The sequence below is a fragment of the Amblyomma mixtum genome, chromosome 3 (assembly GCF_055824585.1).
Source record: "Amblyomma mixtum isolate Tamu chromosome 3, ASM5582458v1, whole genome shotgun sequence".
In the NCBI taxonomy this organism is placed as follows: Eukaryota; Metazoa; Arthropoda; class Arachnida; order Ixodida; family Ixodidae; genus Amblyomma; species Amblyomma mixtum.
In genome coordinates, this window is record NC_143014.1 from 108,604,769 (window position 1) to 108,623,219 (window position 18,451).

At 45.1% G+C, this 18,451-nt stretch overlaps 1 protein-coding gene across 1 annotated transcript in view; it reads right to left on the bottom strand.

Moving 5' to 3' along the window:
- LOC149351313 (tachykinin-like peptides receptor 86C) overlaps nt 1-10,598 on the bottom strand; it is a 49,339-nt gene extending 38,741 nt beyond the window's left edge. The window contains exons 1-3 of the mRNA XM_089577012.1: nt 10,355-10,598; nt 7,883-8,327; nt 810-1,025 (exon numbers count right to left, since the gene is read on the bottom strand). Of these exons, the coding sequence (XP_089433138.1) occupies nt 810-1,025; nt 7,883-8,268 (602 nt within the window). The 5' untranslated portion in view covers nt 8,269-8,327; nt 10,355-10,598. The remainder of the gene's footprint in view (nt 1-809; nt 1,026-7,882; nt 8,328-10,354) is intronic.
- Nucleotides 10,599-18,451: the final 7,853 nt, after the last annotated feature.

The following is an 18,451-nucleotide window of genomic DNA, read 5'->3' on the forward strand; positions in this document are numbered from 1 at the left end:
TCACACACATTTTATCACGGTCACATTTTATCACAGATTTACAAAAATAAGAGGTGAAGTAAATTAATCAAAAAAGATATTGAGATGTTGTACAAAAGCCAGGGTTAACATGCACATAAAACTGCAAAAAAATGAAGCGATAATTGCACATATGAGAGGTTAAACTACCATGTGTATGTTTTTACTGAGCAAGTTACCATTTTACGCCAGATACAGCAAACACGGGTCACTCCAGAAACATTGAACGAAAAATCTTACGGGTTATTCGAGCGTTATTAAAACTAGATAGACTGATCTCCTCACTATCATCTCCCTTTCCCTTTCATTTCCGCCGGCTGCAGCTCGGGTCCTTAAGATATTAGATAGCAATTGCCGTGGCCGGCAACACTCTTTTGCTTCACTTTTTTATTTGTATTTTTAAAATAAACCACTACCACCACCATCACTAACGACGGGCTACAAATCTCTGATTGCAGCCAGACGCCTAACTCTAACAGATAAAAAGTTAATTATGAAAAATAAGTTAACCAGCTTACTACTTAAGACGATTCGGCGATTTTCGGGTGCCCGCCAACACTGAAATGTTTAAAAGGCCATATTTTTACCTCAGAAAACCTGTTTTCGAGAATTACTTCAAGTCTTCCCTAAAATCCCCTGTACCCCTCCCTTTCTCTCCCCCCCCCCCCTAGAGGGTAGCTAACGGGGACCTTCTCCTGTTTGACCTACCCTTCTTTCCTTTCTCCCTCTTTCTCTCTTATGGCTGTGCCCGGGAAGTGCTCATGCGAAGCGGTGACGAAGGACAGACTCACACGTAGTCGGCGAAGGATCCTTGCAGCCGCCCGTCCGGCCACACGAGCATGCAGACGGTGCGCACGCTGCGGTCCCCGTAGCGGTAAGACCTGGTGCGCGAGTACAGGAGCGTGGGCAGTGACAGCAGGGCCGAGCCCGCCCACACGGCGCACAACGTGGCCACGGCACGGCGGCGCCGCGGCCGACCGCACAGCGGCCGCACGATGGCGAAATACCTGCGCACGCACCGGTACACTTGAGGCGCGCTGCTACAGCGCGTCCCGGCCCCAACCTTCCCTCCCGTTCATCACGGGCATCAACTCCGAACACTGATGAAAGCACGGATCAGACTAAACGAGGTTTCGTCGGCTTACCACGAGTATACGGGTGCTCAGTTTTATCCAGCACGGATAGTACAGCAGAATAACGAGCACGTTCTGTGCTCATCATTCGCATAAATCACATCTCGTGCTGCGTACTTCATTACAACATTGTCATGTTTATTTCAGGAATGCATTGCTAATGAACTGATCCCCTCGAAATGCAAGTGCAGTTAAATCACACGAAAAAAGAAAAAGAAAAATAGAGGTGCATTTCTGGTGTACACCTTTAACGAGATACAATCACAGAGCGCAAAGGTAGAGCTATTGCCTTTACAAAACATTTTAGTGCTAAATGCGAATAGCATTTTTCAAATCTTGTTAAAATGCAGAACTGTAGGATGGATGCTGGTTCTGCTATCGCCCTCGGAAAGTGAGAATTAGCGCATACATTATTGCATAGTTTCGTAGTTTGGCAACAAAATTCACTGCTTCCTCTTAGTTTCTCTTCTTTGCACGCTTTCAAGTTTTTTTTATTAATACGCTTTCTACACGATCACATATAATACCAGCATATTATAATTTTGGTCGCATAAAAGTTAAATAGGCAGCTAAGTTGGCACAATATGAGGACAGTTTTAATCTTCGACTTGAAAGCCAGTTTCTTTTCAGCAGCCGAACAAGTTTGTGGTTCATGATTTTTCCAACTTAAATCTTGAGAGATGAGGACTATTTAGTAATTAAGTGTGTCTGCTGTGGTAAGTGCGGCGCAGCTGAGCGCGTAACTGTGGTCATGAACATGCTTTTTTTCGTTTGTTTTCGTTACCCGCAGAACTACTATTTTTTCTTCATTTATCTTCATTTTCCATCTTTGGCACCATTCTTCGACTGCTGCGAGAGCATCATTAAGCGCTTTTGGTTACCTGCATTATTTGTTACACTATAGAGCAGGCAGCTATTGAAGAAAACTTTTAATGTATCATCTTCATTAATACCAGAAGCAACGCTTTTAAAGTAATGTAATATAATATTGTAGCGTGCAACGCGAAGCAACGCGAGGCTGCGTCGTCCTTGTTGGCGGGGGAAGAGGCCCAAATTCAGGCGACTCTCCGCGGAGACGGCGGCTGGGTCGCTGGTGAACCGGTGTGAGGTCCGTAGTGACGTTGTACAGAGTACGCAGGTCGGGAAGCGTACCCCGCACCTCCACCAAACTGTAGCGTGCAACGCGAAAGAGAACACCGGAGCTTAGACGACACAACTGCGGCAGTCCCTCAGTGGTCCGAGCGCGCGCACGAGAGCCAACTAACTTCTTCCTCTTCTAGTGCATGCATTACTTCGGTCTCTTCGAATGCATGTATCAATATAATAGATAAACAATACAATAAATATTCGAATGTACCGCAATGGTAAGTCAGCGTCGTTCTTGAATGGTTATAAACGCTGGCAGCCATCACATTCTCTTAAGAGCATTTTTTGGTTGTTGTTGCTATGTAGACATTTCCTGACTAACTGGTCTTTAAATACAGAAAGCCTATGTGCTATGAGGCACGGCATAATGGAAGGCTCCGAATTAATTTCGAACACAGTGGGTCATTAAACACGCATTCAGAGCAATCAGAGCTAAGTACACGGGTGTGTTTGCATTTCGCCTACATCGATATGCAACCGCTGTAGCCGGGATCAAACCCGCCCCCTTGCGCTCAGCGCTCGAACTTCATAGTCAATGAGCCACTGCAATGAGTTGTAGAAACTGCATTTACATTGAGAAAATTGGTCGATTGGTAGCATGAAAGGAAAATACCGGTTTCGATACAAACAAGAATACATGGACTAGAGGCAAACTCCCCTTGAGGCATTTCGAGACAAAGAAGTGATCTTGTTTGCTGAAACTTTCTCCTTAATTTAATAAGTTTAGCTTTCTCATGCTGTAAACGGATCTATAACATTTGACATGCGGCAGAGCATTCCATTTGCGTTTACCCTTGGCATGGTCGGCCTGTCAAAGCAACTACCATCAGTGAACCAATGGTACCTAGCTTTCTGGGATGTACTCGCAGAAGAGAGCTGATTTGTTGCTTTGTCCTTTGTTCTTCCACATGAAAATAGTTGCCATATATGGCAAGCAGAAACTGCTATCCCATGCTGGCCCAGGTAGGAACGACATTTCGGATGATGGTCATGTCGCTCAAATGAATTTAAATTGCCATATCTCATCTTAGGGTTATCATACACTCCACTGATTGGTGTAAGTTTGGCGTCTGCGCTTCTTTAAATTCGATCATTGTGGCAAGTCGCTTTGAAATTCCGAGCAGGTTGAGATGGCCATGCCGATATACAGACCTGTGCTTTCTTCACATCAGCAATTCCTTTTGCTGAGTGCTCACTCGGAGCTGGAGCTAAGATGATTGCGGACGGATCTGTTTCTTGCAGCCCATGATTTGGTTTTTTGTGCCCTTACCTCTCTGCTTGTATGAGAATACGAGCCTTCTAATGCTAGCTTGTTTCAAAGCAAGTATTCCTGCTAGGCTTCTTTCGAATTCATCAAAGTGTATGCCGTGTTTTGGCGCCAACACGCTCTGCCATTGGCTTTTCCTTTCTTCCCCGTTATGAGGCAATTCCTTTTTTCGGGTGGATCATGACGCTCGCAGTGATGGAAGGAAAAACATGAATCTTAAAAATTACATTATTGTTACATGAGATGAATCCACGCCGATGCTGATTCTGGGAGTGAAATAAAAGGCGAGCGAACGGAAGAAATGTGAGCTGCCACGAGGTCCTACGTTAAGAATCCTCACTTTCCCCCCATCCCCGCCTCCTCCCCAAGTGTGCCTCTCCCATTACTACTGTCATTTCTCATTATACCTAAGCTCGAGAATCTTCTAACTTGATTTCAACGGCGGGGGTCACCCGTCTACTCAGAGCACGTCGCCGCCATTGTTTTTTCGAAAAACAAAGCCTTTCTCTCACAGCTAAATAAAGGTTTCGTGCTGGGAAAACATGACAGAGCAGTGACTTGCGCACGCAACACCCTGAATGAAAAAAATTTCACAGGAGGGAAGGAGGGGGGGGGGGGGGGGCAGTACTGTTTATTTATTTAAATGTCGAAAGAAACAGGGCGAAAACTCGCTGCAGCGAAGAAAAAAACAGCAGGGGGCAACGCGCCTACGAGCACCAAAAAAAAATCTGGTTTGTTTTCATGTCAACCCTAGTAAGAATTTCCCTTTATCCTACCGGACGTAATCTCGGCCCTTTGTTTTCTTTCTTTCCTCATTCGTCGAAAGGAAGCAATATTTCTTGTCTTTCTGGTTTTGTTCTCGTTATATTAACCCGAGAAAACGTCCAAAAAGTTTGCGTTTGCCCTTCATTGTTTTTAGTTTTTCCCGTTGTTTTTTTTCCTTTTTCGTAGAAAGGTCACCATTCTCGGTGCAAAGTACTAGAGAAAGTTCGCGACCTAATGTGATAGAAACCGAATGAGCGGCAACCGCCGCGCCCTCACCAAGACTTCTGTGGTATTAAAAAAGTGCAGATATCGAAGGGTATTGACCGCTAGATTCCTCCCTGTTCGTGCAGTGATCATTAGCGGGTATCTGGACATTCTCCTCTGAAGCTGCTCCACGCGTAATCGTAACATCAAGCGCATTAATAACTGTGCTTTTGTGGTTTTGTTCCCCGCAGATTAAAATCGTCAAGATGAAAAGAATACATGCGTCACGAACACTCATTTTCTGCTGCGGTATTTCGCAGATATTTGCGACGGTATCGAAGACGGAGCAGGGAACGAATTGCTAGCTAAAACATACATTTTAACGTCTCTAAGTAACTATGGTAAATAACACTGCCTGCTTCATCTAACGTGTACTTTAAACAAAACATAATCAGGCAGAAACGAACCTTCAGAAGCTCTTTTAGCAAGAAGTCGGGTATTATAAAAAATTATATGAGGCGCGATATATTCTTTCCGCTCTTCAATGTTAATGCGATAGCAATAGAGTTCACGTCAGGAGGAAAATCCGCCGGCCGACGTCACGAAACTCGCTCACTGGTCGAGAGAGGGGTCACGTGATCTTGTGACGTCATCACAACCTGCCCACCATGGCAAGTGGCAATTAAATCACGTGACGTTGTGTCGTCCACAAATTGGTTGTGGCTGGTGATTTCAACCAAAGCGAGAGAGTTTGCACGAAGTTTCCCCAAATGCTGCAAGACGGTCTCACTTAAACGAACCTGACCGTCATGCAAGATGTGTTCATTATAGTCAAGGTTTCATGGAAAGTGGACGTACTGTGAAAGCAGCAGGTAAAATTTGATTCAAGTCGCCACGAAAACAAGGCGGGAGAATGACAGCGCTCAATAAGCGAGTAAGGAGCTCAAGCCCGGAAATGATGCGTAACTGAAAGCATGAAACTCGTGAAATGTGCTGTGTGGCGCATGCAGCTTGCCCATTTTTAATGCGTTATCCTCGCTATAGCTTTCCCACCATGCTGTTAATGGCTATGGCGCCTTTATGGGGTTAGATTTCTTGCTTGATAATTTTAACCAGAGAAATGAAAAAAGCAAATCAGAGGTGATATTTAGTGGAAGGAGAAATAGTAATAAAAACAGAAGACTTGTCCTTTCACTGCCAGCCGCACCTCAGATTTCTTCGTGTGAAGCCACTTTTTTTTTTCAGAACAACGTGCAAAACATATATCTTCTTAGAAAAAAATAAAAAGTATAAAATAAAAAATGTAAAAATGTAATCTGTGGCTAGGTTTCATTCTATAACAACCGCTGTTCTCTATTTACGAGAACAATATATGTATGTATATATATATATATATAGCGGTAACTCAGCGGTAACTCAGCGGTAACTCAGGACGTTCCACGTCCGCCGCTTACGAACGTGGGTGGCGCTGATGAACACTCTCAAGGTTAGATTATTTGTAAACATAAATACCCCCGAAAGCAGAAGGTTTGACAGCCGTCGCCGTAGCTCAGAGGTAGAGCACCGGACGCGTAATTCGGAGGTCGTGGGTTCGGATCCCACCGGCGGCATGTGGTTGTTTTTTCTTCTGCTTTTCTAATGAATTAGCTTTAAGCGGCAGTAATATTCTTACTTGATCAACACCAAAAAAAAAAATAAATTAATTAAAAAAAAAAATTCCCCTCTGCTCCTTGGTTTCTGTGGCTGTTGGCTTCTCTCATATTTATAACGAGCCCCTCATTCCCCTTCCTATATATATATATATATATATATATATATATATATATATATATATATATATATATATATATATATATATATATATATATATATATAGTGTGTGCGTGCGCGCGTGTGTGTGTGTGTGCGTGTGTGCGTGTGTGCGCACATTATCCATAAATAATTTTTTAACCCCATGCAAGCGAGGGACCTCTGGAGCTGGCAGCTGAGATAAAAACGGCTGTTCCTTCTGGCAGATAGAGAACTGGTTGACCTTTTCGCCTGAAGGGCATGTTTTGTTCTCAACACTCCAGGTCTCCTTCTGCGTGCGTTGAATGAAACGCTTTCTTTAAGGGTATCGATTATTGCAAACTATTGCAGGGCTCTTGCCCATACGATAAGTTTTAACCAATAGTCGATAACTAACCCGGTCCTCCCCGCACGATTCTCCTCCACGGGCCGTTATCCGACCCGGCTGAGAACCAAACTTCTGTGGGACGCGAAAAAAAGTGACTGCGTGGCCGTGCTGTACGATGACAGCGTCCACTGTTAAGCGACGCTGCTGCGAAACGATGGGAAAATGGCATGAACCCTGAACTTAAACTGTATATTCGACCGCCTTTTGAGGTTAACTTTACGTTTGGCACAAACCGCACTGTGCTGCCTGCTTTTGTTCTGAATCGCTGAGAAAAAAATAATGTATTTGGTGCGATTAATGCGCGTCAAAGTAGTATGGCCGTGACAACGCAGTGATCCAAATTCCCTTCATCCCTTTACTGAAACTTCGAAAGAAACGAGAACTCCGTTCGCCGAAAGAAGGAGAGTTACCGCAGAGTAGAGATTCTCATTATTCCTGCAAACTCGCCCAGTCCTCATTGCCCTCGTGCTGATGAGATTGCCTCCTGATTACCTGCTTTTGTTCTCTTCGGAGAATTTTAGATTGCGTTGGCGTTAGAGGCTAGAGGGGGAGCGCGTTTCCCCACTCTTTGCCAACACTGCTCGTAGCACTGCCAGTTGTGCAGTGCAGCGCAAGTGATAGCGTGGTTGGACATCGTGATCGCTCGTTTCGCCATGGATCGTTATGCGTCGAGAAAAAAAAGTGACGCTCGAATTGCGTAGTTAGGTCGAACGCAAATTAGGTGCGCTAGCGCTTCGATTTTCACTTCGGTTCCGGTGTTCGAGTAGTGATCATGGGTTAATGCGCATATATGCGGAATTGGTCATTCTCTACATTCACAGATCCCTGGGAGTCCTCGTGCCCCTCCTGGCGCAGTGGTTCAGCGGTTAAGTGATGCGCCACTTGCCTGTGATGGCAGGTGCTGCCATCGGTCGGGCTAGTGAGACCCGGGTTAGTCTTTCCGAGCAACCTCTCGTGGCCAGTCATTAACCGAACTATGCAGTATATACAAACACACATACCTGGGCAGGTTGCCCACAACCGGTGGGCAGGTGGGCAGCCTGCCACAAAGTACGCTTCAGACAATCAAGCAAACAAACACTCAATGACTAAATGCGGGCAATGGCCGCTGAAAATGCTAGCGCATTAAGAGAGAGAGAGAGAGAAAGGTGGCACGAGGGACACCCCACCCACCTGTCGACGCTCATGGCGGCTATCGTGAATGCCGACGAGGCGAGCGTCAGATTGGCCAAGAAGTTGCTGAATACGCAGTATGGCTGCCCAAAGGCCCAATGGCTCTCCAGCATGTACACCAGGTTGAAGACTGCGTTGAAGGAGGCCGTCAGCGCGTCCGCCAGCGACAGGTTGACGAGGAAGCAGTTGGTAGTGGTGCGCATGCTCCGGTGCGCCAGCACGGCCCACACGACCAGCGCATTGCCCAGCACTGCCACGGCCACCACGGAGCCGAAGAGGAGAGCGTAGAGCAGCTGCGCCCACCACGCCAGCACCCACTGGCGCTCGCCGCCCACCTCCACCACGGGTGCGTCCGGCGAGGGCGACCAGAGAGACTCATTCGCCATGCTGCTCGAACGGTCGCCTTACTGACGCGGGCCGATGCCGAGGGCTATCCGCGAGAACCCTGCGCAAGTACCGTCGACGAAGCTGTGCCAACCAGGCTTCATGGGAAACACTCCTTCGAAGCCCTTGGCTATAGTTGCCTTCTCCACGAATCATTCTGAGACGGAGGTTGCTAACCTTGGCCCGCACGATTGTGTTTGAGAGGGCATACGGCAGCTGGGATTTTGTCCCGAGTCCGCCAAGAAGGCCGCCGAAATGAATAAGCCGAGCCCATAACAGTTTCAATCAACCATCCTGAGCTAAGCTTACGAGGCCGTTTCGCTTTCGTCGCTCTTAACGGCTTGCCTGAAACGCATGACCTGCGCTGGCTTTGGGCTGAGCCCAAAGAAAACCCCTTCGCCGTGGTTCAAGTAAGATAGACCGATGTCACATGTTGATACAGGCTGTTGTCAGTATCTCCCTAGAAGTCGTCACTCTGGCTCTCTTGAACGCCATTACAGATGCTGGAAAACCGGCTTAATACGTTTTGGCGGGCTAGTTGGTTAAGCATCTTGAATAAACAGCGCGAACGAAGACGAGCACAAAAGACAAGAAAATGGACGACACAGCGCTGAACAAGAAATAAGTTGCGTTAACACGTTTTGGCGGGCTAGTTGGTTAAGCATCTTGAATAATATCTTGATACAGGCTGTTGTCAGTATCTCCCTAGAAGTCGTCACTCTGGCTCTCTTGAACGCCATTACAGATGCTGGAAAACCGGCTTAATACGTTCTTAATGAAAGCAGCCAAACAATAAATACTGAATACAGTTTCAGTGAAAGCTTTTCTGCTTGCTGATGAGGGCGAATGTTTAGACTAAGTCTTAGTCTTTTTCATGGAATTTCGTTAAATTCTAAAATAAATAATATATAACATTCTATTCCAGGACAAAAATAAGCTAGAGGAGGAACTGAGATCGAATGTCGGATATCCTCGGGAGCCCACCATTTTTTTTTTTTTTTGTAGGTATTGGCGTGCCTGGTCATGCGTTGGGTTCACCGGGAACAGAAGCGCGAAATAGATGTGTCTCACTCTCCACCCACAAATTGAAGCATGCGAACGTAGACTGGCGCGTTGTCAATTTACTTTCGCTTGCTTCATTTTCGCCGAGCCAGTGAGGTGCTTCCTGGAAGATTCCAAGTTCTGTCCAAAAGGCACGCACGCACCGTTTGTAAAGATCAGCAAACTGCCGTTTGCACATTAGACAAAAATATTAATGCTTGTATTTTAGTTCCGTTTAACCTACAATATTAGCCTGAAAAGATGATAGTCGTAGAGTTGTTAAAACAAAACAAAACGCGTGCTGCAAATTCCGGACAGGTAATCCCCCCGAAATGTCGTGGAAATCATTTAAGAGCAAGCGGTGGACTAAATTTTGATGCGCGATAAAAAAGGAAAGAAAGCCCGCCAACTAATTCTGAGAAAGGTGAACTTTCAGTACATTCACAGTCGAAATTTCCGCAGAAACTGTTCTATAACTGCTGCATAGAGCTGAGGAGCATTTTTGGGGCAGCTACTCGGCGCATATACGAAGTCCGTATAGTCCCAAAGTTCAATAGACTTGCAGGCGATCTTTGTTCTCTGCATAGGAGCCTGAACCGATATACGAACAGGCATCGCACAGTCTTAAATTAGACTCGCAAATCAACTATGCCCATCGTAAAAACGCATGCGACGTTATGCAATCACATCTCGTCATGGACAGCAGTGCGATAGCTGAAATCAAATGGAACTTTTTTTTCAGGGGATGGGCTCAGTGTAATTTCACAAACATAAAAACTCCGAAATCCAGTCTGGGCTACCATTGTACGGGGAGGGGGGGTTATGATGAGGAAGGGAGGGGGGGGGGGGGGGGGGGGAGGATGAGGATGTCAGAATTTTGCTGCACTTTTTTTCTGTGTTAGCTTCATGTAAATTAGAAAAAAACTGTAATGCCAAGCATTGTGCTTGCCAGAATCACAGAATATTTCTAATATAGATGCGCACTGTGCACAACGAAAGATTCCCGACGACCAACTGTCGCGCTCGACTTCTCGAGCGAGTACTCACCGGTGTCCAGCGGAGCGGCTGTCCTGAGAACTCGGTGCAAGTGCCTTGACAACTCAAGGCGCGTGTGCCGGCCGTCGTAGCGAGAGCTCACGTGCCTGTGGACGTCAGAAGCGCACTTTTCGAGCGCCGGCAGCAGCCAGCACTGTAGAGGCAACTGATGCGGGAGGCGCGAAAGTCAGGCTCGGATGCGGCCGCAGCTGACTCGCGGCCGCGTCCCATTCGCGGCGGCCGCGTGAGTGACTCCGGGGCCGCGTCCCATGCTCTCCGGCGATCGACCGGTCCGGAGCCCCAACCACGAGCTTGCGAGCAGAAGGAGCCGTGACGTATAGCTGTCTCCCGTGACGTAGGCTGCTTCGCTGCGAGCTCTCGCCCTTCATCGGCGGCTGTGAGGGGGACAAGTTATTGCGCTCTCGGGGAGCTTGGCGCGGACGACTCGGAGGAGCCGCCGTGGATGCCTCGCGGGATGCAATGTTGCACGCGCGTTGCTTCTCTATACGAGCGGAATTCGAGTCATTTAGGGACGGGGAAAAATACAGAAAAGCAGGGTGAACAAGAGAGAAGGTCGTCGCACAAGGCTTTCAAATGTTCAAGGAATTCGGAACTTCTTCGCCAGCGCTGCACCACTCTCACGACCTTTTAATGCAAATTGTTGGCAGCTCTCCAACTTTCTAAAACGATTGCCCATGAGCCCTTATTAACAGGCATTTGATTTTGTTTTGTTCTTTTTGAGGAGAGGGGGAGTGTTGTTTACATAACACCCCCCCCCCCCCCCTTTTTTTTTTTCTCCGTGCATAGAAGCCACTGTTCGTGCTCAACGGTAAGACGCCGAAGGAGACAAGGGCCTAAAAGCCACGATGGTGTTATTACATTATGTTCCTTTGAGCCTGTTTCGAACTTCGAGCTCGTCCTACATTCCTGAACAACCTTTATTAATATGATATTCCTGTATGCATCATAACGAGCGCTTCAGAGAGGAAATCTAATTTCTTGCTCACGCACTTTGTTCACTTTTGTTGCGTTCTGTCCAGGCTAATCCTGAAGCGATCGCTTCCATGCGGAATTTCACCGCTCCTACGTGCTGAGCCATGATCACGCATCCTCTGAGAGTGTCTCAAATTACGCCAGCCTTCCTCGGGGCTAAGTTTGGCCAAATTCCACTAAAATTGTTCCACGATATGTCTCCTCTGTGCGTCGTGTTCAGGAATATTCGCGGAAGGAGAACTCCGCCTAGTCGCCATGGGATCAGTCCTCAACAGATAACGCTGTAGGTGGCGCTAACCGTACGGTTTCCCGGAATACTGAGAACTTCGAGGAATAATGTCATAGTAGCTGAGTAGTTCTGTCACAGGGCTTGAACGTCGGTCGCTTTCTTGGAAGCCAAGGCTCCTTTCCTTAACGCTTGCAGTACACGTGCTCGTTCTGTAAACTTTAACAGCAGACGCAACATGGCAGCACAGAAGTGAAAACGCGTTGCTCATATTGTGCAACCATAGCTCGTACTCGGGTAGAGCAGTCGCGAAATTTATGTTTTGTACAGTAAAAAAGACGTATCGTGCCAGTAAAAGCAATTTCTTGCTGTTCAGCGCCGGTTTCGCAAGCTTTTTTTTTTAATTCAGGCATGCTTTAAGTGACTGAGTTTTTTTATTTCATTGTTACCTCGCCAAATTGTGTACCACGATAGGCGTCCCCACGCGACTGAATTGTGCCCGCAATTTTTTTCTTCGTGATCGAAGTTCCTGAGATAAGGCATGCCTCGATCATTGGGAAATACCGGAGCAAAAAAAAATCGAATGGCATGGCATCACACCAATCTCATAAGATTTGGCGATATGCGAGCGAATTAGATGTCACAGCCGGAGCGATTCATCAAAGGCGACGACAGTGCTCCAGCGCTGATAAGAATCGGCGCCGCTCTTTTAGAGAAAACAGATCGGGTGGTGCGTAGTCCGAGATTGATGGCTGGTTGTAATATAAACGGACACATAGCGCTGCATAAAAAGTTGGAGAAACAACGGTTCGGTAATGTGTCGCCGTTTAAGGCACAGCTGCCCAAGCTTCGTTCAGCGCGGACGATGCAGGTTCAACTCCTGTTAATATGTCGCTTCACATGTGAAACTCGCCTTTATCCTCGCACTGTTTGTACTCTTCACCATTTCCTTCCATTCCACATGACCTTCCTAATTCTATTAGCCCAACTCACTGTGTCTTATATGCTGATGACACTACCGTGTCATTATCTAATACGTCCATTGATGATCTGACTCTTGAATTGAATGCCGTTCTATGTAGCCAAACTGTGCACTGATAATCAGTTGGTGATTAATACCGCTAAAACAAAATTCATAGTGTTCAAAAGTAGCCAGAAAATTTTTTCGTGTCCTCCTACGTTAAATCTTTGCTCTTGTAATGTTCCGGCTTCTAATAACACCAACTTCCTCGGCGTTATTCTTGATTCAGCTCTTAAATTTTCCGTCCATAACGCTCACCAAAAAAAAAATCTATGTTTGGCATCAGAGCTCTAATTAAGGCGCGTCCATATTTTGCATGTAACCTACTCCTATCTTTGTATTATGCCTTCATACATAGTCACATCACTTATGAGATTATTTCATGGGGAAACACTTATCATTGCCATTTATCGTCTCTGCAACACTTACAAAACCAGGCCATCCGCATTATTACCCGTAGACCTTTCTCAACTAATGCTCGTTCTTTAATGCAGAAGCACAATATTTTACCAGTCCACCAGCTTTTCCAGTATCACCTTGCAATCATGTTCTTTAGATTACTTCATGGCACCCTACATTTTCAGTTTGTAGACCCCATTCAGCTGATCAATCACAACCCTACCAGATTTGCAGCAAGAAACAATTTTCTGCTCCCCAAAGTCCATACGAATTATGGTAAATCGACGTCGTCTTTTCAAGCAATTTCATTTTGGAACACATTGCCACCCACTCTAAAAACATCAATTTCCTTGCCTGAATTCAAAAATAAGCTCGAAGTATTTTTATTGGAATGCTGCTGTGTTATTCCCTTTTTGTGTATATTACCTGCGTTACTGTTATTTTTTACTCTGTATTTGGGGTGAAGTATTGAATTGATATTTTCTATATTCTGTATTTATCCGCTGACTATTCTGTAATCATTTCTTGTATTATTGATTTATCGAGGGTCTCGGTGCAGTCTTTGACTTTGGGTCCCTCGTCTGTACATTTGTGATGTTTTATATATTTTTCGAGACCAATAAAACCTCACTTTCTAATGCTAATGCTAATCAACAGAATAGCGGGCCCCGGTGCCACCGGGTACCCAGCGGATTTCCAATGGGCGCAAGCCTTCTCCTGGACTAGTGTTCGGCTTCCTCTGGCGCGAAATGCTTGAAAAATGTTCACTGACCTCGCCTCCAGCAGATCAAAAGCGTTAACAGTTCAACTTGTTAGCTATAGCGCTCTTTGGGCCAGCTGCCCTTGCGCCGTTAAAATGAAGTCATCATTATCCGACCGACATCTCTCTATCTAATGCGCTGTTTCACTGAATAAAACTGAATCTAGATAGTTCACTCGTACAGCATTACTAATCAGCTTCAGTCGAGTAAATCCGTACAGAGCTTAGCGTTCCTCACCAAGATCGTGCTCACCGCAACATTTCGGGGCCGAAGGTTCACCAGGCTAGTGTGCTAGAAGATCCTTCTGCAGCGCATATTCCTGTGGAAGGTTTTTTTATTGCTGAAATTAGTATAATCCTTGCTCTTTTCGTCATCGTCCGTGATCTTTAACGGTTGGCACGGTGCGCTGAAAGGGAAGCTATATTTGCGTCATGAAGGACGCGACAGTGATCATCCGCTGCCTCTACCAGCTTTTCGAGAAATGTTTCGTTCATGCATTCGGTGCCGTGTACATACAGTTCGGTCCTCGTGAGTGAATAAACTTTTTAATCAGGATTTGTATCATCAGGTCTGGTCTTTAATGTTTTGTGAGCAGTAGAGACCCCTTGTCACTACATGTAAAGCTAAGAATAAAAAAAAAGAATAAAGAAAGAGATACAGCGGACGTCCCACTACTGCCAGCTTCGAATTTCGTTGCAGACAGGAGTATACAGAGACTGTCAGTCTTCAGAAAAAGTAAAGAAAATAAAAGCTTTAAAAGGGAGCAAAACAATGGGAGCGAAGACAAGTCAGACCATGTCATTACTTCCAGATTCATTGCTCCGTCAACCCCAGCGGCAATAGTGGGCGCAATTAAGGCAGTCCCATTCTTCTTCAGACAACGAAATCGACGGCGGGCTTACTATTTATATGATTGCTCATTTACTTCCTTTTCTGGCGCTCGGTTGCCTACATATGTTCTGTATGCTTCGCAACAAGAATTTAGGCTGCCAGTGGTAGGTGGCACGCCTACTCCTTTGTACTTTTTTTTTTTTTGCGCTACCTGAAATGGTGGAGAATCCTAAAAGCAATATAGCTTCTGTACAACGTATGCTGTTCCGGTGAAAAACAGCTCTGGTACATGAGGCAAAAGTTGAAACTCCTCCTGAACAAACTGAATTAGCCGCATATTTAACGCTCGTTCGACCCGCATTAGAGCACGCGAGCTTCGTCTCGAACCCCTCGACAAAATACCGGATAGAATTGAAAAGGCTCAAAAAGAGTGTAAGGTACATTTTGTTCAAATATTGACCAACCTTCGTCCACTCATAACACTCAAGGATAACCAGGTTAAAATTTCTTCCTCCGATGCACCGTAAGCGGTTTAACTTGAACCCACAACACTATATAAAGCAGCGTGTGTCTCGTACAGTCAAAAGTGGCCATCAAGATCAAATTCAACCTCTGTCAGCACGAGTAGATATATTTAAATATTCGTTTTTCTCCAGCAGACTAGGGCAGTGGAACTCGCTGTCCCATGGAGGTACTTTAAATAAATTTGAAACCTGAGTTACTAAGCACTAAGCTTTGGCTCGAAATATCACCGGTAGAAGGCGTACTCCGTCATGCTGCCACACATGAAAGAAGCACTCTATGCATCGCTTGAACTGGCTGTTGTACATCTGCATTTGCTGCTTTACAACTGCACAGAAAACGACCTCAATTCAGTTCACTGTTTACTCTGACGACTGGAAGTCGTTCAAGTAAAACAAAACTGTGCTACTGGTTTACATTACATACGTTCTACCTACCTGCTGTGGGTAAATGATAGTGTCCTTATGTATTTTTATTATTCTCGTTTCTTCCTTTCGCAGTTGTGCCAGCTGCTGTATCATTACTCTTCATGGGATGTTTGTTTTTATTGCGGCAGCAATACGGTTATCTACTGCATGTGTATCCTGTCTTGTAACCGGCCTGTAACCGTTTCCGAGTCAACAGTACTCATAGATGAAGTAAATAAGTAATAAATAAATAAAACCAACAATTACTCATCAAGTGAAAGTTCGAGCCAAACGTGTCATCGTACCTTTCACCCATTATTTTCTTTTTCTATTTACTAATCACACTCACTGTAAGTTACAAAATTAAAAATAACCGAAGCTTTGAATCTTCAAAACAGAAGTGTTTCCTCCCATATTGCAACACGCTGTTCATGAGCCGGCTACCAACATGCCCTTGAGCTTTTCATCAATCCAAATCATTGTGACAATTACCTGTCTTTCGGCAAAATGAAAAAAAAAACGCCTAAACATATAGAAGCCTACAAGCAAAGACAGATGATCAAAAGCATGTGCTCTGGTGGGCTGCGTTTATCTTTACCATTGCGCAAGCTCACTAAAGACTTTCAGAGGTCATTCGGAAGAACCCCATCCACTTTGGACGTGTGCCACGTCTTCCTCAGTTCTCGTCTTTGTTCGTAAATCCCCGGCCACGGCGCTCTGAGGTTTCTTTCTGAAACTGTACTTGGAGCAGAGACAACATAAACTACCGTTTCTTCTGATTCTCCCGTCTTACTGGATTCGTGTAAGTATTTTTACCGTATTTCTCCTTTGCGGTGGCACTGACGTCTTCCTGTGGTGGCATTGACAAATGACGACATCAGGAGGTAAGTTACTCTTCTGGAGTCACGCTTTCGATCTTCGTCGCTAGCTGGTCGCCTCCTTTCTGCTGTATGCGGAGGGAGGCCCTTTCAGCATCACCGCTGGCCAGTCGACACCGCTTTCAGTTCAAGTATTCTCTGGTACTAATTTATACCTCTTAGCGATGACCAGTGAACAGGAGGAAAGCAGAAACTGTTGGGAGTAGTTAGCCACAAACTCATTTACCGCATGGCTGAACTTCATCGCCTTTCCTTTTCTCTTTTTTGCTGCTGTGACTGTTATTGTTGCTTTTACAGTTATTACTTTTGCTGTTGCTGTTATTGCCGTTGTCGCTGTTGCTTCTCTTACTTTTTTTTTACTGTAGCTATTTTTCCTATACTGATGTAGCTCTTCTTATTGTTATTTTTGATTTACCTGTAGTAGTACTAGTAGTAGCAGAAGTATACTAGTAGTAGTAGTAGTAGTAGTAGTAGTAGTAGTAGTAGTAGTAGTAGTAGTAGTAGTAGTAGTAGTAGTAGAAGTATACTACTAGTAGTAGTAATAATAGTAGTAGTAGTTGTAGAAGTATACTGCTAGTAGTAGTAATAATAATAGTAGTAGTAGCAGTAGTAGTCGTAGTAGTTTGATTTGATTTGATTTATGGGGTTTAACGTCCCAAAGCGACTAAGGCTATGAGAGACGCCGTAGTGGAGGGCTCCGGAAATTTCGACCACCTGGGGTTCTTTAACGTGCACTGACATCGCACAGTACACGGGCCTCTAGAATTTCTCCTCCAAAGAAATTCTAGCCGCCGCGGCCGGGATCGAACCCGCGTCTTTTGGGCCAGCAGCCGAGCACCATAACCGCTCAGCCACCGCGGCGGCAGTCGTAGTAGTAGTAGTAGTAGTAGTAGTAGTAGTAGTAGTAGTAGTAGTAGTAGTAGTAGTAGTAGTAGTAGTAGTAGTAGTAGTAGTAGTAGTAGTAGTAGTAGTAGTAGTAGTAGTAGTAGTAGTAGTAGTAGTAGTAGTAGTAGTAGTAGTAGTAGTAGTAGTAGTAGTAGTAGTAGTAGTAGTAGTAGTAGTAGTAGTAGTAGTAGTAGTAGTAGTAGTAGTAGTAGTAGTAGTAGTAGTAGTAGTAGTAGTAGTAGTAGTAGTAGTAGTAGTAGTAGTAGTAGTAGTAGTAGTAGTAGTAGTAGTAGTAGTAGTAGTAGTAGTAGTAGTAGTAGTAGTAGTAGTAGTAGTAGTAGTAGTAGTAGTAGTAGTAGTAGTAGTAGTAGTAGTAGTAGTAGTAGTAGTAGTAGTAGTAGTAGTAGTAGTAGTAGTAGTAGTAGTAGTAGTAGTAGTAGTAGTAGTAGTAGTAGTAGTAGTAGTAGTAGTAGTAGTAGTAGTAGTAGTAGTAGTAGTAGTAGTAGTAGTAGTAGTAGTAGTAGTAGTAGTAGTAGTAGTAGTAGTAGTAGTAGTAGTAGTAGTAGTAGTAGTAGAAGTAGTAGTAGAAGTAGTAGTAGTAGTAATACTACTAGTAGTAGTAATAGTAACAGTAGTAGTAGCAGTTATTGGTGCTATTGGTTGTTGTTATTGTTGTCCTCGTTGTTGCCGTTCATTTCACCGCGACATTTGTTTTAGATGAGGTCTTCAGAAACGAATTTTTTTTGTTGTTTCGACTGCATTCCCTTAATGCTTCCTGCCTGCTTGTCAAAGTCGCTGGCTTAATTAAGAAAGATGTCATTTTCCGGACACGTATACAGATTCCCATGCACGCTTCTTCAATGTTTTGAAGGGAACCCTCATCTAGAAAAACAAGAGCAGTAGTTCTTATCAATCCCGAGGCATTATGGACAGGAAGTGGTGCGTGGGTGAATTCGCCGATAGGACGAAGGAGGTGACAGAAAGTCTGCGCTCGTAAACACACAACACAACAAGACGTTCACTGCCTGTCGAAGTGCTTAGGCCAATTCCGCAGAGCGGATGACAGCTCAGGAAGGATACTTTTTTCTGAAGTACCGACATCCAGCCACGCAAAGCACGTCACATGCAGCTTCTTCACCCCCAACTCTCGGCTGATGCAACAAGAAAGGGCCACTTTTTATCTTCA